General features: G+C 43.5%; 1 protein-coding gene across 4 annotated transcripts in view; it reads left to right on the top strand.

The window, feature by feature from the left end:
* NBEAL1 (neurobeachin like 1) overlaps positions 1-24,453 on the top strand; it is a 245,395-nt gene that overhangs the window by 179,604 nt on the left and 41,338 nt on the right. For all 4 annotated transcript variants that reach the window (XM_040441754.1, XM_040441755.1, XM_040441756.1 and 1 more), the window contains 6 exons: positions 7,875-8,005; positions 8,990-9,099; positions 9,181-9,298; positions 10,495-10,592; positions 21,154-21,270; positions 21,440-21,529. In XM_040441754.1, coding sequence (XP_040297688.1) covers positions 7,875-8,005; positions 8,990-9,099; positions 9,181-9,298; positions 10,495-10,592; positions 21,154-21,270; positions 21,440-21,529 — 664 coding nt within the window. The remainder of the gene's footprint in view (positions 1-7,874; positions 8,006-8,989; positions 9,100-9,180; positions 9,299-10,494; positions 10,593-21,153; positions 21,271-21,439; positions 21,530-24,453) is intronic.

The raw sequence follows: 24,453 nt of genomic DNA, 5'->3' as shown, positions 1-24,453 counted from the left end.
GTGCCTATTTCCGAGAAGGAAGATTTGAAATACCCTGACCTGGACTTCTTTCTATTTTCAAGATTAATCTACCCTCCCTCTGCCTCTGATCTCTCCCTCCCCCTCTGTCTGCTTATTGATTATTTACGCTTACACGAGTGTTATGATGTTACATCCTGCCCTGTTGTGGACCTTTTATTTCCTATTTTGCCTTGGAGCTGCCATACCTACCTCTAACCCTTTTTTCCTATGTGCCTGATATTTGCCTTAATCACTGCGGTAACATCAAGCTATTCGTAGCTTCTGGGTTCCATACATCCGTCTTGATAAGGTGTTCTGCTTGCGCCTTCTTGAGATGAAACCTGAATCGTGGCAGTGCTGACTTAATTAACGCTGGATTTAACCCGGATATCAAAGGAAGACCAGTGAGATTTGCCCATATTGGACATATTGTCTTTGACGAGTTTTGCTCCTTTTTTTGTGAAAGAAAGTGAAGGCAGGAAAAGGGAAAGAAAGAAGAAAAAGAAAAGAGGAAAGGAAAAAAAAAACATGGGTCCCAAGCAAAATAGGTGTTCATTGGACTATTATAAAACAGGGCAGAAGCCAATGTTATATAAAAAATAAAAATGCTTGTTCTATAATGGAGGAGGCGGTGGAGGATTGTACCCATGAGGATAGGGGAAGGGGGGGGGGGGGGGGGGAGAGGATATTTACGATCTGCCAGTTGCTGAATCTTCTCCACTAGAAGAAATTCTAGTGGCATTAAAGAAAAATGGAGAATTAATGCAAGACATTTCAATGCAGCTCGGTGGAATCCTGTCTGATATGACCCTGATAAGGGACGATGTCTCTAAGATACGGGACAGAGTCACAACTATCGAAAAATCTGTTGGAGAGTTGGAGAGTGAAGCAAAAATATTTAAAACCCAAATTTCCTCCCTAGAGGTGGATCTCAATATTACTAAAAATAAGGCGGTGGAACTGGAGGATAGGTTGAGGCGATGCAATGTTAGAATTGTGGGCATACCAGAGGGCGTAGAAAGACAGAGCTTGGTTGAAATGACAGTCCTTACTTCTTGAGAAATATGGAACGGAACACTTTATTTATTTATTATTTCTGGTAGAAAGAGCACATCGGGTTCCAGGGGGTAAATCAATTCCTGGAAGGCCTCCACGGATGATATTGGTGAAGATATTTGTTTCCTGTGACAGGGACATGATCTTGAGAAGGGCCTGGGCATGTCCCCCTATTGAATATAATGGGAGTAAAGTGTCCTTTTATTCCCTGATTTTTCCAAATAGATTCAAGAAAAGATTTTTTGATATTGGTGGGGTTGGAGGAGAGGGGGAGGAGTGGTCATAGTTAAGAGATCTGGTGCATTAATGTAGCGGATCAAGATGATTGGGAGAGTTGCGATGCGTCTCTCAGGAGGAGGAGAGGGGGGAAGGGAGGTATTATCACCTCTTTTTTGGGGACTTTATTGGTTTAGGTGATGTTGACTAAAATATTAACTTGGAATGTTCGGGGTCTGGTGGATAGGCTCAAAAGACAAGCGGTTCTCGATCTGGTTCAGAGACATTTACCAGCAATTGTGTGTCTACTGGAGACTCCTCACTCAGGAGACGGTTGTTCAGCTAGATAGAGGATGGGCCGTTCAGACATATCATTCTACCTTCTCTAGTTATTCCAGAGGAGTGTCAGTCCTAGTCCATCATCGCATTGCTTTTGTCTGCCGGGCATACTCTATTGATAAGCAGGGTAGAATTTTTAATTACGTTTCTAAAACTCTTTAATTACGTTCTTAAACCAGGGACCGATAGGATTTCAACGGGGGTTGACATCCAGACTTCTGTACAAGGGTCCCCCTTGGCTAGATTCTGTCAGGAATCAGGCTTTGATGTATTGGGCCTTGTAGGAAGGGGGAAAAGAGTTTATTCCTGTGTAAGTAGGTCTGGAAATTCCATGTCTAGGATAGATCTGGCTCTGATAAATAAAAGCTTTTGTAGTTTTATAAAGCGAATGAATTATGAGGCCAGGGTTCTATCCGACCATGTACTATTTTCTTATGCGGTATCAACACTAGACAATAAATAGACCTCCCTTTAGATTAAATCCCCATTGGATCTCATTAATAGATCCTAAAACGATGGAACAGGAGTTTGTGGTTGTGATTTTGGGATATTAATTATAAGTCGGCAAAAACTCAATTTGTATGGGATGCATTTAAGGCTACTTTCACACCTGCGTTAGGTGCGGATCCGTCTTGTATCTGCACAGATGGATCCACACCGATAATGCAAACGCTGGTATCCATTCATAACGGATCCGTTTTGACTTACATTGAAAGTCAATGGGGGACGGATCCGTTTTCAATTGCACCATATTATGTCAGTGAAAACAGATCCGTCCCCATTGATTTACATTGTAAGTCAGGACGGAGCCTTTTGGCTCTGCATCGTCAGACGGTCACCAAAACGCTGCAAGCTGCGTTATATAGGTCAGATAAGATTATTTTAGATGCAACGATCGATACATATTTGGATTCCATCTCCTTATCGGTCCTTAGGGATTCCCAAAGAGAATCTTTAGATCTAGATTTCTCCTTTCATGAACTAGAGGCAGCTCTAAAAGCCTGCTTGAGAAGCTCCTCCCCTGGTTCAGATGGACTCCCATATGAATTCTATTGTTTATTGAGGGTGTTTGCTGAAGCATTGGAGGATGGTTTCCTTCCAGAATCAGTCAGAAGCTGTGATAATATTAATACAAAAAAAAGGTAAGGACCCTTTGGACATGGAGTCATATAGGCCGATTTCACTATTAAATACGAAAGTGAAGCTTTTTTCCAGAGTCCTTGCAACGAGGCTTGCTAAAGTTATAACATCAATCATTCATCCTGATCAGAATGGCTTTATTCCCAATAAGGGCACACGTTTGTTTGCCAATCTGATATATAGTCTCTCGCTCCATCCTGTCTGTTTTGACAGGGTGGAGTGGAGATTTCTCTGGAGGGTTTTAGAAAAAAATGGGATTTGGTGCTAGGCTTATAAATATGATTAAGCTTTTGTACAACTCCCCTAAGGCCAGCTTGAACATCAATGGGAGTTTGACAAATAGTTTTATTTTGAGTAGAGGTACTCGTCAAGGGTGTCTTTTCTCTCCATTTTTATTCGATATTTATATTGAACCTCTTGCAGCTAAGGTGAGGCAGGACTCTGGGATTAAAGGGTTTTGGACACTGGGAATAGACCGTATTTCGCTATATGCTGACGATGTGTTATTCTTCATACAAAATACTAATGTTTTACTCCCAAGAGTTATTCATACAATTAACTCTTTTTATGAAGTCTCGATATTAACTGGTTAAAAACCACTCTTATGCCTGTAGATAGAATTAAACTCCCCATTAAAGGGCCTCTGAGTACGCTGAAGTTCTTTGATTCCTTTGACTATCTGGGCATGATGATTTCCCCCAAGACTAAAGAATTTTTCCATCTTAACTGGAATCCTTTTATAAGTAAACTGAGGTCTGAAGTTGCAATATGGCTCAGACTCCCTCTATCTAGAGCCGATAGAATATCCCTAGTTAAGATGGTGATTGTGCCCCAGTTTCTTTATATTCTCAGGAATTCCCCAATATGGATTGAAGATACATATTTTTTTTTTTTAATTGAGGAAATTATTAATGACCTTCTCTGGGGAAGAAAGCGTGTTAGACTAAAAGTGGAACGTCTCTATAAACCGATAGAAAAAGGAGGATTGAACCTTCCCTATTTTAAGGGTTATTTTATATCTGCGCAGTTATGGCTTTTTTTTGCCAATGGAAGAAAAGCCCACTATGTAAGACTTTGGTGACTAGATCTGGATATGATAACATGTTTACTTTATTGGAATCCTGGCAAATATCTAATGAGCGGCAGGACTACAGTGAGAGTAGGAGATTACTTAGTAAGTCCTGGTGCACTATTAGACGATGGTTCGGAATAAAGGGATCTTTATGTTGTACACCCCTTTGGTATAGTTATAATTTACAGGTTTTAGATGGATTAGTAGGGGATCAATACTGGCAAAAAAAAAAATTTTTATGCTGCACAAGTGGTGAGGAAAAGAGATATACAGTGGCGGAAATAATTATTTGACCCCTCACTGATTTTGTAAGTTTGTCCAATGACAAAGAAATGAAAAGTCTCAGAACAGTATCATTTCAATGGTAGGTTTATTGTAACAGTGGCAGATAGCACATCAAAAGGAAAATCGAAAAAATAACTTTAAATAAAAGATAGCAACTAATTTGCATTTCATTGAGTGAAATAAGTATTTGAACCCCTACCAACCATTAAGAGTTCTGGCTCCCACAGAGTGGTTAGACACTTCTACTCAATTAGTCACCCTCATTAAGGACACCTGTCTTAACTAGTCACCTGTATAAAAGACACCTGTCCACAGAATCAATCAATCAAGCAGACTCCAAACTCTCCAACATGGGAAAGACCAAAGAGCTGTCCAAGGATGTCAGAGACAAAATTGTAGACCTGCACAAGGCTGGAATGGGCTACAAAACCATTAGCAAGAAGCTGGGAGAGAAGGTGACAACTGTTGGTGCGATTGTTCGAAAATGGAAGGAGCACAAAATGACCATCAATCGACCTCGCTCTGGGGCTCCACGCAAGATCTCACCTCGTGGGGTGTCAATGGTTCTGAGAAAGGTGAAAAAGCATCCTAGAACTACACGGGAGGAGTTAGTTAATGACCTCAAATTAGCAGGGACCACAGTCACCAAGAAAACCATTGGAAACACATTACACCGCAATGGATTAAAATCCTGCAGGGCTCGCAAGGTCCCCCTGCTCAGGAAGGCACATGTGCAGGCCCGTCTGAAGTTTGCCAATGAACACCTGAATGATTCAGAGAGTGACTGGGAGAAGGTGCTGTGGTCTGATGAGACCAAAATAGAGCTCTTTGGCATTAACTCAACTCGCTGTGTTTGGAGGAAGAAAAATGCTGCCTATGACCCCCAAAACACCGTCCCCACCGTCAAGCATGGGGGTGGAAACATTTTGCTTTGGGGGTGTTTTTCTGCTAAGGGCACAGGACAACTTATTCGCATAAACGGGAAAATGGACGGAGCCATGTATCGTGAAATCCTGAGCGACAACCTCCTTCCCTCTGCCAGGAAACTGAAAATGGGTCGTGGATGGGTGTTCCAGCACGACAATGACCCAAAACATACAGCAAAGGCAACAAAGGAGTGGCTCAAGAAGAAGCACATTAAGGTCATGGAGTGGCCTAGTCAGTCTCCGGACCTTAATCCAATCGAAAACCTATGGAGGGAGCTCAAGCTCAGAGTTGCACAGAGACAGCCTCGAAACCTTAGGGATTTAGAGATGATCTGCAAAGAGGAGTGGACCAACATTCCTCCTAAAATGTGCGCAAACTTGGTCATCAATTACAAGAAACGTTTGACCTCTGTGCTTGCAAACAAGGGTTTTTCCACCAAGTATTAAGTCTTTTTTTGTTAGAGGGTTCAAATACTTATTTCACTCAATGAAATGCAAATCAGTTGCTATCTTTTATTTAAAGTTATTTTTTCGATTTTCCTTTTGATGTGCTATCTGCCACTGTTACAATAAACCTACCATTGAAATGATACTGTTCTGAGACTTTTCATTTCTTTGTCATTGGACAAACTTACAAAATCAGTGAGGGGTCAAATAATTATTTCCGCCACTGTACTTACCCTCTCGGAGTTAGCGCAAAGGGACAATATATCTAATTTATCATGGTTTAGGTATTTTCAGCTTCGTTCTGCACTATTTAGTCTAAAAGAAAAATCTTTGCTAGATATAGACACTTCTACACCCTTAGGCCTCATGCACACGGCCGTTGTTTTGGTCCGCAAAAATGGCGGCTCGGATGCGGACCCATTTACTTCAATGGGGCCGCAAAAGATGCGAACAGCACTCCGTGTGCTGTGCTGTCCGCATCCGTTGCTCCGTTCCGTGGCCCCGCAAAAAAAAAATAACATGTCCTATTCTTGTCCACGCTTTGCGGACAAGAATAGGATTTATATTGAAGGCTGTCTGCGCCGTTCCGCAAATTGCGGAAAGCACACAGACGCCATCTGTGTTTTGCGGATCCGCGATTTGCGGACCGCAAAACACACCACGGTCATGTGCATGAGGCCTCAAAGGAATTAATGGGGGATTTAGGTTGAAATGTTAGGATTGCTCAACTTTATAGTTTATTAGTTAAAGCACTATTTAAAAATATTAGCTCTCCCGGTCAAAAAGCCTGGGGAACCAATTGTCAAGTAGAGGATTGGGAAAATATTTTGTCAAATTTAGGATTGGTGTCGCACAACTTCAATCACGTTTTGGTTCAATTTAATATTCTACATAGAATATACATCAGGCCATTATGGCTTAATAGATGTGGTTTGAGAAATACATCTAATTGTCCACGGTGTGATGCACCTGAGGCAGATTTTTTGGCACATGTTTTGGTTTTGCACAGAATAAAGAGTATTGGGGAACAATTGACACGGTTACTACTGGTAAATTAAAAGTATGGTCCCTTTTAAGGCTGAATGTTGGATATTGGGGGCTCTCTCTAAAGTAAACTGCCATAAGGATAAAAAGATTCTTTTGATAAAGGTAATCTTCCTGGCAAGACTTTTGATCACTTGGGTCTGGTTTTCACGGGGTACACTAAGTTTGACTACATGGTTAAACTTGGTGAATAATAAGATCAAGAGATATGAAACAGTGAAATATAGAGGATAAATGGATTGGGATATGGGGAATTTGGAAATGTTAGTTTTCCTCCTCTTGATTCCTCCTTAGAGAGACGCATTGCAAAGGGGAGGGTTGGTAGGGAGGGTATTATGGGTATGGGTAAAAGGGAAGAAAATTAATATCGATTTGGAAGATGTATAGAAAATTGTATTTTTGATTCTCAATAAAATTAGTTAAAAAAAGGGGTTATCCGGAAAAAAAAGAGAGGGAAAAAAAGGGAAATGGGTTGGATCCGTTTTGCAGCCCATAGACTTCTATTATGACGGAATGCCTCTAAAGGCACTATGTTTTGCATTCCTTCATAGAATTGCGTTATGGTCCGTGGTAACGGAATCCATAATGCAATTCACCTTTTACCAATGAACGAAGCTCCCAAGGCAATTAGAAGCTGCTCCAGCCACCTAGCGGGATCGGGTGCAGCATGGCGAGGTGGAGGAGAGGAGGGGTGACACAGCATGCATGCATCTACGTCATCACGTCAGTAAACGAAGCGTGAACTAATTTAATAACCTAAAATTCGCTTATCTCTTATTATAATGATGTTTTTTAATGTTTTTACTTTTTTTTTCCCTTCTTTCCCAGACAATCCCTTTAAAGGGGTCACCAAATGTATTTGGAGCAATCATTATAGAATTACATTATTTTAAATATATTTTTCACTAAGTGATTGGCATTCTCCTCTAGTAACTTATAATGCTGCCATCCTGAATTTTATGTATGTGTCTAAAAGGGGTCCTAAAATTGTCTAAAAGAGGCACTAAAAAGTAAGCTATATCCTGTATCTAAATGTCCACAATGGAATATATAATATTTAAATTAATAGAGAATACACCAAAACTTTCTCCAGTCAGCATTCTCCCAATAATTGCGAGCCTTGATATTCATTGACTTAGACTCTTTGCATGCAGTCTAATAGACAGTAGAAAGCTGCTTCAGGGTGACATTGGGCTACTATGTAACTACACAGCCAGCACCTATAGCATCCCTGCCTGTGCATTATGTACGTAATGTAATACCCATGGTTTATATAACGTGTTAACATTGTGTAGAATATAAAATCATGTAAAGTGTCATTTATTTCACCTCCTCGTACCACTGTGTAGGTTTGACTGTGCCGATCGACAGTTTCATTCCATTCCAGCCACTTGGCAAGCTCTTGTGGATAATCCAAATGATGTGAAGGAACTAATTCCAGAGTTCTTCTATTTCCCAGAATTTCTTGAAAACAAAAATGGTAAGAGAGAGAGGACAAACATGAGGGACATGATTGTACATACTGACGGAGTACACCCAACCCAGCTTTATATTAATGGATAAGAGACATCTCCTGGCAGTTGTAGGACTCTTGGTCACATTATGTCATATTAATACACATTGGAATCTAGATAGTATTGCACATTCACATGTTTTAAAACCAAGTTAAAAAATGCCACTTAAAGGGGTTGTTCCTCAGGGTCGTTGATAACTGTCTGATCACTGGGGATTCCTAACCCATAGTTCCTCCTATAGCAGGTTCAATGGGGCGGTGGTCACTAATGCACACTGCCATTCCATTCAAGATCCATGGGGCTGACAGAAACCGTCAAGCACATCGCTCAGTTGTCTGTCTTATAAGCATTGCATTGAATGAAATGGCAGTGCAAATATGTGACCACTGTTCCATTCAAACTCCTTCTCACTGCATTCATGTAGTGAGGAGGAGCTAGAGGGACCCCCATTCTACTGATTGGTAGGGCTCCAAGTGATTTGACATGTATCTCTTTGTGATTGGGTCATAAATATCCTTTGTGGGAAACCCCTTTAAATCTTTACTTATATGGCTTGTGTTTGAAGTCTTTATAATCACTTTAAAAATAAACCGTCAGTAAATCCTAAATACTCACATGTGTGCTGTCGTGTTGCCATCACAAGTGCCCAGGTGAATGGGTCTCTGTCCTTTCCCTGCTAATGCCTCCTGCCAAGTGACAACTTGTCACATAGTTTGAGAAAGCAAACTTCTATCTGTAGTCTAGGTTTTTCCCATTCTTCCCCAGCGTGTACATTACTACAAGGAGAGCTGTGCTAGAGGTGGTTGTATTAGTGCAGGTATGGGCAGCATGAGGCTCCTATATAACATGCAGATAGGAAACAAACGCCACATGTTCTTAGTAAATCCTTGCCAAGTGTGAACATAGTGTATTTTTATCAGTACTTCTTATATTTGTCTTATTTATTGCAGCGTTTGATTTGGGAAAGTTGCAAATTTCTAAAGAAAGAGTAAACAATGTTATTCTACCAAAATGGGCCAAAAGTCCTGAAGATTTCATCAGAAAGCACGGGATGGCCTTGGTATGTGCTTCTGCATTTAGAAAATTCTGGCCTAGTCACTTCACAGAGTTGTTACTTACTATTTCTAATCTGTGTCACTAGGAGTCAGAATATGTTTCTGCCCATCTTCACGAGTGGATAGACTTGATCTTTGGCTATAAGCAGAGAGGACCAGCAGCTGTGGAGGCGCTCAATGTGTTCTATTACTGTAGCTATGAAGGTATTTGTACTTAGTAATGGTATTGTCACTGAAGAATGCTTGCTGACTTCACATTTAAGAGCCTTTTGCTAAAGTATATTATGTATATATAATCAGTGGCATCTGATTAAGTAGTAATACACTCCTGCTTTAAAGGGTCGTCAAGAATTTTAAAAGTGATGGCCTATCCTCCGGATAGCCCATCAGTGTCTGCTCGGCAGAGGTCTGACACCCCGCATCCCAGTCAATTGATTGTTTCAGAGTAGCTCCAGTACCAGAAGTATACGGCTCCATCCATTGTGCAGAGGACGGAGCGCTGCCTCCACTCACTTCCTTGGGAGCAGCATCACAGTAACCAGATGACAGAGCGGTGTAGTTTCGGCACAGGAGCTACTGTAAAACAGCTGATCAGCGGGGTGTCAGACCGCACTGATCATATATTGATGGCCGAGCCACTTTTAAAATCCTGGACACTCTGTTTTAAATGGAATGCGTCACGTATAATTTATTTTTCTGCTAGTTAAAACCAGATATTTGCACATATCCTTTTTCTAATCTTATTTTTTATTTTATTTTTTTATTCTATTTCCTGAATATTATTATGTGGGTGTCCATCTTTGGCTTCTGTAAGACAGTTTTTGAGGCATGATCTGTGACCTGTGCAAAGTACAAGGACTCACAATCACCTGTTGTGAATGGTGGATTCTGTGTTATCTATACAAAGATTGTATCTGTCATTGCAATTCTGCCTGTGATGATAATCAGATGACTCTGTACAGACCAAGAAGTGGTGCCTATTAGGTTTAGTGGCCAGTGTGGAAACTAGTATTTTAGGGTTTTTTCCAGATAGATATAGTGACTTGGAACATTGAAAATAACTTCACCAGAAATTCTTTAAAAATATGTTTAACATAAAAACTTTATTTAAAACCTCATAGTGAACAAACATTTGTAATGCACTTTTCTCACAAAAGACATTCGGTTTGTTATTAATGACTTTCAAAACCCATTTTCTGATGACGCGTTCCCTTTAAATTTATTCTTCTCAAAACTGTTCATAGACTGTTCCAAATTATGTCAGTTTATCAGTAGTTTGTAAACCAGGTAATAAGGGATCGACTGATTATAGATTATTTTAGAGCCAATACCGCTAAACTACGAAAAAAAAATACTATTCTTTAAGAAAGTGCGAAATATGTGTCGTCTTGTAAAATCAGGTGCTGTGGACCTGGATGCAATTGCAGATGAGAAAGAGAGGAAAGCGATAGAAGGAATGATCAACAATTTTGGACAAACACCATGTCAGCTGCTGAAGGTATAAATGAATATCATTGAGTTTAATGTAAATAATAGCATGCCTAGTTATCTTTATTTTTTATTTTTTATACTGTAGATTTTTATTAGCACATAGCATGCAAATTTTCAATAATACAGAAAGGAAGAAAAGGGAAAAATAAGAAATGGTACGACATAGCTCATACAGAGTCACTTGACAGACCATCAAAATGGGAACATATGCACAATGAACATCGCGTGTAGTAGTACAGGTCCCATAATTATATCCAAAGATGTAGCACGTAAAACTCAGGACTAGGGATAAGACAACTGACAAGACACAAAAGGAAAGGAACAGGTAAGGGGAGAGTAATAGTGGGGATGGTAGGGTGGGAGGGGAGACCATTAGGGGGATACCAAGTATGTATCCCAAGGTAGCAATATTGTTTGGAACACCGTGCAGCACACATACGACTGAACCCCGACATTCAGGGACTTAAAGTACAGGACAGTGAATTTAAAATCTCCCTTTCAGTCGTATGTGTGCTGCAAGGTGCTGTTAAGGGACGCCGTGAGACATTCCACGGACCCTGGCTATAAGCATGGATTTAGTGGGAAGGATAGTCTGCTTCCAGGATTTAGCGATCAAGGATTTGGCTGCAGTACATAGTGTGAGAAACAGCCTGGAGGAGTGCTTGTTCAACCCCGGAGGTGGCGGGTTAAGTAAGTAGACCTTTGGGTCTAGCTACAGGGGATCCAAAAAGGGAATGAGCCACGTCCCTTACCTCCCACCAAAATGGGATAATACTGGAGCACGTCCAGAAAAATGATACAAAGAACCCACGTTGTTCAAGCACCACCAGCAGACAGATGGAACAGTAGGGTTTATGGAATGTAGGAGTGCAGGGGTATGGTACCAGTGCATTAGCAGCTTGTACTGCGTTTCCTTATACATGGTGCAAATAGATGACTGGGCTGCCATATTCCATCCATACAGTCTGCCAGGCACTGCGAGAAAGAGGCGACCCGAGGGTGGTAGCCCATTTTTCCATGCAAGCATGATGTGGGGTCTCTCCCTCTGCAGTTGTGGCTAGAAGGCGGTAGATAAGAGAGATCAGACCTCTCGTCCCTGTGCCCAGTCTGCACAAGCGCTCAAATGGGGTAGGAAGTGACACCTTAAGCGAACCAAAAGGGTTGCTCACATAGTGACTAACCTGGAGGAAGTGGAGTCCCTCCGTCGCCGGTAATTTCGATTGGTCCTGAAGTTGCGCAAAGGACCTCAATGTCAGAGTAGAGGCTTCTACAATGTCCACCAGATGGAAGAGACCCAAGGATGACCAGACTCGGACCATGGGGGGCAGTCAAGCTAGAGGGAATAGCTGGGTTGTAGAGAAAGGAGATCATAGAGGAGTGCTGAGAAGCTAAGGCAAACCGTCGGTGGCAGGTATCCCATATGTGTTTGGTAAAGGCCTTAGGCCCCAGGAGGGGGAGTGTGGGGAGCTACGGGGACCCGCTGCCATAGCAGGGTGTTCGGAAGAACCGGGGCAATCCAAAGTTTTTCGATTTCTACCCATTTGGTGTATGCCTGTTGGGATACCCAAAAAGGAACGACACGCAAATGAGAAGCCCAGTAATAGTGTAGGATATTAGGGACCGATGGGCCACCTCTATCTGTGGCCACGAACATAACCTTACGGGGGATGCGGTGACGTTTACCTTGCCATATAAAGTCGAGAATGGCCTGTTGGAGGAGGCGTAGTTCTCACATAGGGATTCGTACTGGGAGCGTCTCAAAGTAATTAAGCAATTTTGGGAGGAGGGACATCTTCACCGCTGCTTTGCGGCCTAGCAATGATATGTATTGGGGTTTCCATTTTGTGAAGAGGGACTTAAGTTCCCGGAAGAGGGGAGGGAAGTTACTGGAGTATAATGAGGCATACGTAGGAGTAATATGAACCCCTAGGTACTTCACCGTGGTGTCCGACCATCAATAAGATGGAGAAATGTAAGATCACGGGCGGGTATGAGGATAGGTAAGGCTTCTGACTTAGGCCCCTTTCACACGGGCGAGTATTCCGCGCGGATGCGATGCGTGAGTTGAACGCATTGCACCCGCACTGAATCCCGACCCGTTCATTTCTATGGGGCTGTTCACATGAGCGGTGATTTTCACGCATCACTTGTGCGTTGCGTGAAAATCGCAGCATGCTCTATATTCTGCGTTTTTCACGCAACGCAGGCCCCATAGAAGTAAATGGGGTTGCATGAAAATCGCAAGCAAGTACGGATGCGGTGCGATTTTCACGCACGGTTGCTAGGAGACGATCGGGATGGAGACCCGATCATTATTATTTTCCCTTATAACATGGTTATGAGGGAAAATAATAGCATTCTGAATATAGAATGCATAGTAAAATAGCACTGGAGGGGTTAAAAAAAATATTTAACTCCCCTTAATCCACTTGATCGCGGAGCCGGCATCTCCTTCTGTCTTCATCTTAGCTGTGTGGAGCAACAGGACCTGTGGTGACATCACTCCGGTCATCACATGATCCATCACCATGGTAAAAGTTCATGTGATGGATCATGTGATGACCGGAGTGACGTCACCACAGGTCCTGTTGCTCCACACAGCTAAGATGAAGACAGAAGGAGATGCCGGCTCCGCGATTAAGTGGATTAAGGTGAGTTAAATTATTTTATTTTATTTTTTTAACCCCTCCAGCGCTATTTTACTATGCATTCTGTATTCAGAACCATGTTATAAGGAAAAATAATACAATCTACAGAACACCGATCCCAAGCCCGAACTTCTGTGAAGAAGTTCGGGTTTGGGTACCAAACATGCGCGATTTTTCTCACGCGAGTGCAAAACGCATTACAATGTTTTGCACTCGCGCGGAAAAATCGCGCGTGTTCCCGCAACGCACCCGCACATTTTCCCGCAATGCCCGTGTGAAAGAGGCCTTAGAAGCCTTGACCTTGTATCACGAAAGGTCGCAGTAGTGAGTTAAGGCTTTTTGTAGGTTTGGTAGTGTAATGTGGGGATTGGTCAGGGTGAGGAGGACATCGTCCGCATAAAGGGAGATTTTAAATTCCCTGTCCCGTACTTTAAGTCCCTGAATGTCGGGGTTCAGTCGTATGTGTGCTGCAAGGGGTTCTATACCCAATGCAAGAATAAGCGGTAAGAGCGGGCAGCCCTGACGTGTACCATTACAAATATTGAACGGAATAAAGGAGCTGAAGGGCAACTTGACAAGCGCCGAAGGGGCAGAGTAGAGGCTGAGGATGGCTTGCAAAAAGGGTCCTGCGATACCAAAGGTTCGGAGGGTTTCGAATAAGAAGGACCAATCGAGTCGGTCAAAGGCCTTTTCTGCGTCAAGGCTCAAAAGAACTGTGGGGGTCAAGATACGCGTCGCCACGTCAATCAGCTCAACAACCCGGCGAGTGTTATCTCAGCCTTGTTTATAGCGGATAAACCCCACCTCCTGGTGGACCAGGCTGGGGAGCCACACATTCAGGCGAGCGGCGAGAATACGGGTGAAAATCAGGTTTCAGGTTTGTGTTAAGAAGGGCGATCTGTCGATAGTTAGCGCAGTCCTGAGGGTCTTTACCCGTCTTGTGGATGACTACAATATGGGATAAGAGCATAGACGACGGGATTGGAAAACCCAGTAGAAATGAGTTGAGTAAGGCCAGGAGATGGGGGTAGAGTTCTGATTCAAATGTTTTGTAGTACAGGTCTGTGAACCCATCAGGTCCCGGTGATTTGCCTAGGGGAGAGTTTTAATCACATCCCTGAGTTCCTCGGCTGATATGGGGCTGTTCAGAGAGGCGACCGCTTTCGGAGGGAGCTGGGGCAATTTACAAGAGGCTAAGTAATTCCGTATGCGGGGTAGGGTGGGTGGGTGTGAGTGTTTGTCGGCATCGGCAAGATTATACAATTTAGAGTAATAATTACGAAAGCATTGAGCAATCGCGTCAGGGTGGTATTGGGGACAGCCAGCTGTTTCTTTCACCGCCTGGGGAAAGCATCCCGTAATTGACAGGCCAAGATAGTGTGGGAGTAAAGTAGCATGCGTTCCACAGTATGCATGGAGGCAGGGGCGTAGCTAAAGACTCATGGGCCCTGGTTTAAAAGTTCAGCCTAGGGTCCCCCCCCCCCTTCCCTCAGTGTTTTGTGGCTAGGGAAGCACATAGCCTTCATGCTGCCTGCGCCAAAAATTTAAACAGTAGACCACCCCCCCCCCCCCCCCCCAACCGCCCCATGCCAAATTTTTTACCCAAGCCCTTCCCTCCAGCCAGAGCTATAACTTGACCAGCATGCACTTTCTATAATACTGGTGTCTTCTTATGGGGCGCAAGGGTCTTTGGTCCCCCTCAGGCTCCTGGGCCCGGTAGCGACTGCTACCTCTGCACCCCCTATAGCTACGCCCCTGCATGGAGGCATCTTTTAGTTTAGCGCGGGCCTCCTGTCTATGAGGCACTATAAAGTAAGACATATCATCATTTATCTAATGTCCACAAATGGAATATGTAATATTTAAACTGATAGAGATCACACCTCAAAAATTGGTGACTGATACACTTAGTTTCTTTCCCCAGTCAGCATTCCCCCAGTAATTGTGAGCCTTGATATTCATTAACTTCATTGAGTCCTTTTTTTTTTTTTTTTTTTTTTTTTTTTTAAATAGTTTTTTTTATTTTAGAAGTCAAAATATTAATACATAAAAACAATATTGAACACATTGACGTACAGTAATATATCAATCATATCATCATTATACATGAATTATATGCGTCAACTTAAGTTCACGCCTAAGATATTAGAAAATCTATATATATATATATATATATATATATATATATATATATATATATATATATATCCCACCCCACCCTCCCCATTGGCTGTCATTCACACTGAATTAAGGTTTGAATATCATGTATATCACTTCGTAGTTATGCGTGTAACTCTCCGCTTGAGTCCTTTGAATGCAGTCTATAGACAGTAGAAAGCTGCTTTGGGGTGACATTGGGCTCCTATGTAACTACACAGCCAGCACTTATAGCAGTGATAGCTAACCTCCAGCTGTGGTGAAACTACGACTCCTAGCATGCTCCTTTCCTTTTTATGGAGTTCTGGGGAAAGCCAAGCAAGTGTACTTCTTGGGAGTCGTAGTTTTACCACAGCTGGAGTGCCGGAGGTTAGCCATCACAGACCTATAGCATCCCTGCCTGCTTTACCACTGCCTGGCCCTGTCAATCAAACCAGCCGGGGAGGGGCTGACCACAGAGATTAGTGGAGCTTGGAAGCAACAAAAGCAATGGTTACGGCAGCAAAAGGCAAAAACAGTGTTAAAGAGAATTTATAAAAATAAAAAATACAAAATTTGTGTTTTCATCAGGTGAACCACAGCTGTGTGTCTAATGCATATAGTTGGAAAGGGAGGTCCCTTGCTTGTTATTAGGGGAAGTCATTTAGGCGTACAGCACTGTCACTAAGTAAAGATAAGATTTGTAACAAAAAATACTTGATAGGCCAGGAGAGAACTTGTTTGATGGGGTTTTTCAACAATCCTGTTGAAGGACATGTGAATAAAGCACTGGTGTAAAACCTTAATTCAAGTAAGGCCTCATTCACACGGCCGTTGTTTGGGTCCGAAACGGCGGCTCGCATGCGGACCCATTCACTTCAATGGGGCCACAAAAGATGCGGACAGCACTCCGTGTGCTGTCCGCATCCGTAGCTCCGTTCCGCGGCACAGCTAAAAAAATATAACATGTCCTATTCTTGTCCGCGCTTTGCGGACAAGAATAGGCATTTATATTGCGGGCGCCCATTCAGTTCCGCAAATTGCGGAAGGCAACACGGGCGGCTTCCGTTTTTTGCGGACCGCTAAAAACGGCACGGCCGTGTGCATGAGGCCTAAGCCTGCAGTTAGTAATATTTTTGGACATTGGAGCGCCATTTATTCTCTACAACTGCCACCTAATTTAGGTAGATCATTACTTTATTTATGTCTAAAGGAGCTTTTTAGCAAATGAAGACACAAAGCGCCAGCTCCTGGTTGTGGCCTAGCCAAAATTTTGAGAATCATAGTGCATTTAGGACCAGACCATTAGTTCTCCATAAAGAAGAAAAAAGACTAAGTTTGGATTAAAACTGTCTGCACACATTTGAAATTACGCCTGTCTGATAATTTTCTGTCTTTGGAGAATTTGGTGTCCATTACTTTAGCAATTGGCCTTTTTAAGTGGATTTGCAATGTGTGAACATTATTAACCCTTTCATGACTGGGCCCAAAAAAGGCCTGAATGTTCAGGCAATGTTTTGAGATTTTGTGCATGTGGTGGTTTAGTGACCGTACCTTTTTTATTTTGCTAATTTTTTTTCTTGCCCATATCCATTGGGGGACACAGGAACCGTGGGTATAGCTATGTCCTCTAGGAGGCGTTGACACTAGTAAACGCTGTTAGCTCCTCCCCTGGCAGCTATACCCCCTCCAGCCTGGAGAGAGAGATTCAGTTTTTTTCTAGTGTCAATAGGAGGCAAGACCTCCCTGCTCTGCAGGGATCTCCTGAATATTTTTTATTTTAGTTTATTTTTTTCCTTATTTTTTTCAGATGGGAAAACAGTGGACGCCTCGCCTCCCTGCTCTCCCGGGATCGAGTTGCGCCAGTGACGGTCATCCGCACTGCTGCCTCCCCCACAGAAGACCAGGTGGACCAGGGCAGCCTCGCTTCCCTGCATCCCGCCAGCCATGGGGTCACCCGTCCAAGTTCCTCAATTCCAGCGTCCTGCCACTACGGTGCCGGTAGCTGAAGGGGTGACCCTGCTGGAACGAGAGGAAGGGTGAAGATGGCGGCTGGACAGATAAGTAGATGCCTGCTCCAGGCCATCGAACCCCCATACCCCTCCAGCCTGCCCGCCTGCCTGCTTGGCGGCCTTGCATCTCCACTGGGTCTGGGTTCTGTCCCTGCCGTATTCATCAGTCTTTCTCCCATCACCGTGCTTCCTGTTGCATTCCCCTTCCACGAGTGATCCACTTACAGGGGCATACCCGAGCAGCTTAGATTGCTACAGTTCATCTACGCTACGGCTCTAGATGCCTTAGCTTCTTCGGGGGGGCGAGGCAACAGTCGATACCCGCGGATGCCGGTGCTCTGCATCTGCGGTGTAGTGGTGCCGCCAGTGGATACGGTCGCGGTCTCCACTTGGTATCCTTCTTATCTTTCGGTGCTGGTTTGGAGCATGGTTGTGACATCCTCTGTCTTTCAGAGAGGTTGCCTAGCAACACTTATATGTCCTAGAGACCACCCTTCTCCGCGGACCTCTTCGGTTCCAGTCGTTCAGGACATTGTCCTCATCAATACGTAATGCATCTGCCATTGCGCATATTCTGGGGAGTACGTTTCAGCGAGTCGAGTGTTCACTGACTGTGTAGTCCCCCCTGACGCTAGCTTGATGTTGCTCCTGTTCAGAGCCCTTCCAGATAAAGTTTGAAAGCTAGCTCTTCTTAACTGGGGCAGTATGGTGCCATGGCTTCTACAGATGGCCCTTTAGTTTTGCGCCAACGGGGCAAGCGCTGTCTGTTTCTGGGTGAGTGGTATTTGCGTTACCACTGTATACTACGGTTCTTACTGCACAGCTCCTTCGTCAGGTGGCAGATTCTTCTAGATCTGAATTGGTGGCCTCTGCGGTGTGGCCCCCTCCTCTGCTGGAATATGGGCTAGCGATACAGTTGTGGCTCCCCTTACTTGACTTCGTCCTCTGGCGGAGTTTTGGCACAGCCACTCAATCCCTGGCTACATCGGCATTTGCACGGGGTATTCTTTAGTGGCCTTCTATTTCAGAGTTTCGGACCCGGCTGGTGAGATGTGGCGCGCTCCACTTTTCTCCTTTTGCAGGTGAATCCTTCCATTGGTCCTGAGTGCGTTACCTGTATATATTTATATTACCTCTCTTGCGACATAACTAATGTCTAGGTCACGTCAGCCCTCTGGTGATCATACTTTCCACTGCCCATTCCGGGGGTAGACTGTGAGACTCCCCACATCAGACGGAGCGGGGTTGCTGTCACGTCTTGCCGTGTTGATAGACGTTCCATTCCTGGTACGGAAGTTCGGTCCTGGACGTGTGGACTTGGCTTCGAGACTGTCTCAGAAACTTCCCACCTTTCTCTCCCGAGCGTGGACGCCCTGATTCCCCCGTTAAGGGTTCTCCCTCCTTGCGTTTTCCCCCCTTCCCCTTCCTACCCAGAGTTCTACGGAAGATCAGAATGGGGGGTATTCCGACTATCCTAGTCGCCCTGGGGATTGGCCGTCGCACGTGGTACGCCGACCTAGTCTCCTTCTAGGGGACTTCCTGGTCACTGCCACTCTGAGATGTCCTTCCTTCGCAGAGTACGATCTTCCATTAGTATTTTAGGCCTCTTCGTTGCCGGCATGGCTATTAGGACCGCTGTTCTATGCAAAGAGATTTTTTCGGCGGATGTCTTCCGCCGGCCTGCATCGTCCAGGATCTATCAGGACCTGGAGGTCCTTCCTGGTTTTCTGTGAAAGCGAAAATGTTCTGCCACTTCGTTTTTCTCCCTCACGGTCCTGTCCTACAATCAGGGTTGGACCTTGGTCTGGCCATTAGTTCTTGCAGAGTCAGGCATCGTCGCCTTCTATCCTTTCCAGCGCTCTCAGATTCCATGGAGCCCTTGTGGGAGGGTTTTTTCCTTTCCGACTCCTGTCCTAGAAGGTAGTTTTTTTTCTGGTCGCTATCACTTCCATCAGACGTGTGTCTGTGTTGGCGGCGCTCTCTGTAGAGAATTCTTCCTGGTTCTCCATAGGGTCCAAGTCTTCGCTGGCCTGTCCCTTCAGTTCTTCCAAACGGGGTCTCTGACTTCCATATTAACGGGGCCATATTAACGGGGAAATTGTCCTTCCCTTACTTTGCCCATCTCCTTCACCCTAAGGACATGGAGTTACACCATTGGTCGTTGTTAGAGCTCTGAAGATCTGTTTAACAGCCTCCGGTCCCCTCCGCCGTACGGATCCCCTTTTTGTCATTCCGAAGGGTCCTCGGAGGGGTTTGGCTGCTTCCATGGGGCAATCGCGCGCCGAATTCGGTCTACATTTGCTAAAGCATACTGCGCCTGAGGCAGGGTTCCGACCTTATGGATCACGAATACTCCACAAGAGCGGTGGGCGCATCTTTGGCTCGGAGGAATCGCACTTCGGCTGCACAGTTGTGTAAGGTGGCTCCCAGTCCTCCTTACACATGTTCACAAGAGATTACCAGGTGCATACTTATGCATCGTCGGTCTCTGCGTGGGCCGCGTGGTCTTGCAGGGGACAGTTCTTAGTTGCCTGCAGGAGCGCCTGCTCCATGTGTCTGTGGTTTTCCCTCCCTGTGGACTGCTCTCGGACGTCCCACGGTTTCTGTGTCCCCCAATGAACATGGGCGAGAAAACGAGATTTTTGTATAACTTACCAGTAAAATCTCTTTCTCGCTCTTCATTGGGGGACACGGCACTCACCCAGTATTGTTCGGCCACAGTTGTGGCGGTTGCTGGTTAGAACCTAGTTCGGTTCTTAGCATTGTTGCTGTTCCATGTTTTTTCGTTGGTTTACTTGCTTCTCCTACTGCTTCTCACAAACTGAAGCTCTCTCTCCAGGCTGGAGGGGGTATAGCTGCCAGGGGAGGAGCTAACAGCTTTTACTAGTGTCAACGCCTCCTAGAGCTATATACCCACGGTTTCTGTGTCCCCCAATGAAGAGCGAGAAAGAGATTTTACTGGTAAGTTATACAAAAATCTCGTTGTTTTTTTTTTTACACTTAGGACTTTTTATTTAGAGTTTTTTGGGTTTAAATTGGAGGAAAACAGCTAATTATTATTAAAAAGTAATTTTTTTAATTACACACAATATTACACACAAAATTACACAAATTAATATTGCAATGGGTTCCCTATTTTGTGACTATCATTTTCATATATAACGTATAGGTTTGAGTGAATGGGGCGACTATGGTGGCTGTTTCTGTTAGCGACTGTATTTTTTATTATTTTATTTATTTCTTTCTTGTATTTTTTTATTTTTGTTTTTATTTATTTTTGGCACATAATATGTCCTCAGGGAGTCATTAAAAGACCTCTGGAGGACATTGACTGATCAAGGTGTCCATAGATCCTGCAGCTCTGCTCCTGCCCTGAGACACCTGGCGGTCACGTGACCGCCAGGACTAACAGAGGAAGCGGCTTCCTGCTCCCTCCACCATGTGCTTGTGCAGCGCTTTCCTGCCGACACAGAAGAAGGCAGAAGCGGTAATAAACCGCTCCTGTCTTCTTCTCAGGGTCCCCACTGTGTCTGTCAGCCGGGACCCGACCTGCTCTTGCTAGATTGCAGGAACTTTAATCCCAGCGCTGGGATTAAAGCGCTGCCAGCACGTATATACACGTTCTATCTACACAGGGCATGTGCAGATAGGACGTATATACACAGTTGGCAGTCGGGAAGGGGTTAAGCAGTATATGAAATGTTTTGGAAACTTAGGAAAATTTTGTCTCAAACCTTTTTATTTTTACTAACTTTATTCTAATTCAATGCAGGAACCTCATCCAACTCGGCTATCTGCAGAGGAAGCTTTGCTGAAACAGACCAAACTAGACAATGGAACACTGAATTTGTTCCAAAACCTCACAGAACTGAAATCATTCTTTATAAAGGTAGATCTGGGGAACACAGCCACCATAAAATAGCAGACTGTCACTTTTTTATAATTTTGGTTTACACAGTCAGCTCTGACTTAGCATTCTTTGTTATTTTTAAAGTAAGCATTTAAGTAATAAAGAATTGATTGTAAACATATTGTCCTTTACCTCTCTTTCTCTGCAGGGTATTAGTGATGAAATTCCTGTGGTTAAAGCCATTGTCCCAAAAAGTCAGTTACGTTCCTTTATATCTCAAGGGAGCCCAGAAACACTGGTGAGTTTTCAGAAATTAAATCTGGCTTAATAAAGGTTCTTGGATTTTAGCTAAAATTGTTCTCGCAATCGTATATATCTGCTAGAGGTATAGTTTGAAAGAATAGGTTAATTTTACATAGAAAGTGTTAAAAGGAGTTAAATGAATCCAGAGGGGTAAAAAAGCAGCAGTCTGGTTTGAAGTTGTCTGGGAGCAACACCTATATAAGCAGACTCAAAACGCGAGTTTGGAAGAGTTTGCGTGTTTTAATTTCAAGTGTGTGTTTGTATTAAGTGTGTGACTTACGATATGTGACTTTAGATTAACCCCTTAACGCAGAACGCCGTGCATGTACGGCGGGGGATGCATTGCCTGCCAGAATGCATTCCGCCGTACATGCACGGCGGGATGATCGGGCGGGCACCGGAGCGGTGCGCGCCAGATCACTACAGGGGTCCGGTAGACCCTGGTAGCCGGGCCCCTGCTGTATCCGCCGGCATCGCTGTTTACAGGATTAACCCCTTCTAAGCGCGCGGTTCGCGCTGACCGCGACATAGAAATGGTTTGTGGTGGGTGAAGCAGCGCATCGAGTCCCTGCGGGGACCCGATGTGTGACAAGGCAGCCCGATGCCCTGCACGACATCAGGACCTGCCTTCTACGGGTGCAAAGGAGATCCAGCCTCGGGCTGGGTCTCCTAGGCATCCTGTTTGTGTACTACTTACTGATTTTATAATAAAAAATAGAAAAAAAAAGAAAAACCGCATATATTAGGTATCGCCGCGTTCTGTAACGAATAGACACCATAAAAAATAAAAGCCATCTTTGTCACCTTACATCACTAAAAGTGCAACACCAAGCGATATGCCGGTATGCCCCCCAAAATAGTATCAATCTAACCGTCACCTCATTCCCACAAAAAATGAGGCCCTACATAGGACAATCGCCCAAAAAATAAAAAAAACTATGGCTCTTAGACTATGGAGACACAAAAACATGATTTTTATATTTTTTTGTTTCAAAAATGGCTTTATTGTGTTAAATGTAAAAAAAAAAAAAGTATACATATTAGGTATCACCGTGTCCGTATCAACCTTCTCTATAAAAATATCACTTGATTTAACCCCTCAGGTGAAGATCGTAAAAACGTTTTAATAAAAATAGTGTCAAAAAGCTATTTTGTCACTTTACATCACAAAAAGTGTAATAGCAAGCGATCAAAAAGTCATATGCACCCCAAAATTGTACCAAACAGTCATCTTATACCGAAAGAAATGAGCCCCTACAAAAGATATTCGCCAAAAAAAAAAAAAAAAAAAACTATGGCTTTCAGACTATGGAGACCCTAAAAAATCCTTTTTTTCAAAAATGCATTATTTAAAACTGAAACAAACAACCCCAAAAATATTTTTTGATATTGTCGCGTCCGTAACAACCTGCTCTATAAAAATAGCTCATGATCTAACCTGTCAGATGAACGTTGTAAATAACAAAAAATAAAAACTGTGGCAAAACAGCTATTTTTTTGTTACCTTGCCTCACAAAGTGTAATATAGAGCAACCAAAAATCATCTGTACTCTAAAATAGTACCAACAAAACTGCCAGCTTATCCCGTAGTTTCCAAAATGGGGTCACTTTTCTTTGTAGTTTCTACTCTAGGGGTGCATCAGGGGGTCTTCAAATGTGACATGGCAAGTTAAAATTATCCCAGTGAAATCTGCCCTCCAAAAACCATATTGCGTTCCTTTCCTTCTGCGCCCTGCCGTGTGTCCGTACAGCAGTTTTTTGACCACATATGGGGTGTTTCTGCAAACTACAGAATCAGGGAAATAAATATTGAGTTTAGTTTGGCTGTTAATCCTTGCTTTGTTAGCAGAAAAAAATGGAATGGAGGGAGGGATCAGAATAGTTTTGTAAGGAAAGGACCTGGGTGAAAAAAAAATCCAAAACCTCTTAATTGTATGTTTACTAATGCCAGAAGCCTGAATAATAAACTGGTTAAAGGGGTTGTCCGGGACCAAATGTTTTCATTTTCAATGGGGCCGGAAAAGATGCAGACAGCACACTGTGCTATCCGCATTTCCGGTCCGCGGCTCTGCAAAAAAATAGAGCATGTCCTATTCTTGTCCGCAGCTGCGGACAAGAATAGGAATCCTCTATATAGTGCCATCCATGTGCGGTGTCAGTGTTTTGCGGTCCGCGAATTGCAGACCACAAAACACTACGGACGTCTGAATGGACCCTTAGGGAAATAGATGAGGCAGCAAATCATAATGAGGTAATCATTATGGGGAACTTTAGCTACCCTTATATAGACTGGGAAACTGAAACCTGTACATCTCATAAAGAATACGGGTTCTTGGCAATAACCGAAGACAACTACCTTTCCCAACTGGTACAGGACCCAACTAGAGGGACAGCCATACTGGAGTTATTATTAACCAATATACCTGACAGAAGAACAGACATGAAGGTTGGAGGACACCTAGTGTGTAGTGACCATAATATACCAGATTTCCAGTTGTCACTCAAAGAGTGTTTCTTCGATGAGGCACAAAAATATCAAACTTCCAAAAAGCAAAATTTGACCCGCTAAGAGAGGCCATTAGCCTCAATAACTGGCACAAGGTCCTTAAAAATAAAAATGCAGCCAAAAAAATTTCCTTATGGGAATAGAAGGGTGAGGTATTAGAAAAAAAACAATGTGGATAAATAGAAACGTAAAGGGAGCAATAAATGACAAAAAGAAACTATTTAAATCACTGAAACATGAAGGTAGTGAGGAAAAATTGAAAAACTATAAGGAAAATAAATAGAATATGTAAAAGACAGATAAAATCAGCCAAGCTGGAGACAGAGACTTATTGCCAAAGACATTAAAACTAACCCTAAAATTTTCTTCAATTATTTTAAAGGGTTAAAGTTCAAACCTGAAAGTGTTGGCCC

The sequence above is a fragment of the Bufo bufo genome, chromosome 7 (assembly GCF_905171765.1).
Source record: "Bufo bufo chromosome 7, aBufBuf1.1, whole genome shotgun sequence".
NCBI classification, from domain to species: domain Eukaryota; kingdom Metazoa; phylum Chordata; class Amphibia; order Anura; family Bufonidae; genus Bufo; species Bufo bufo.
This window is presented reverse-complemented; position numbering and strand designations above follow the sequence as displayed.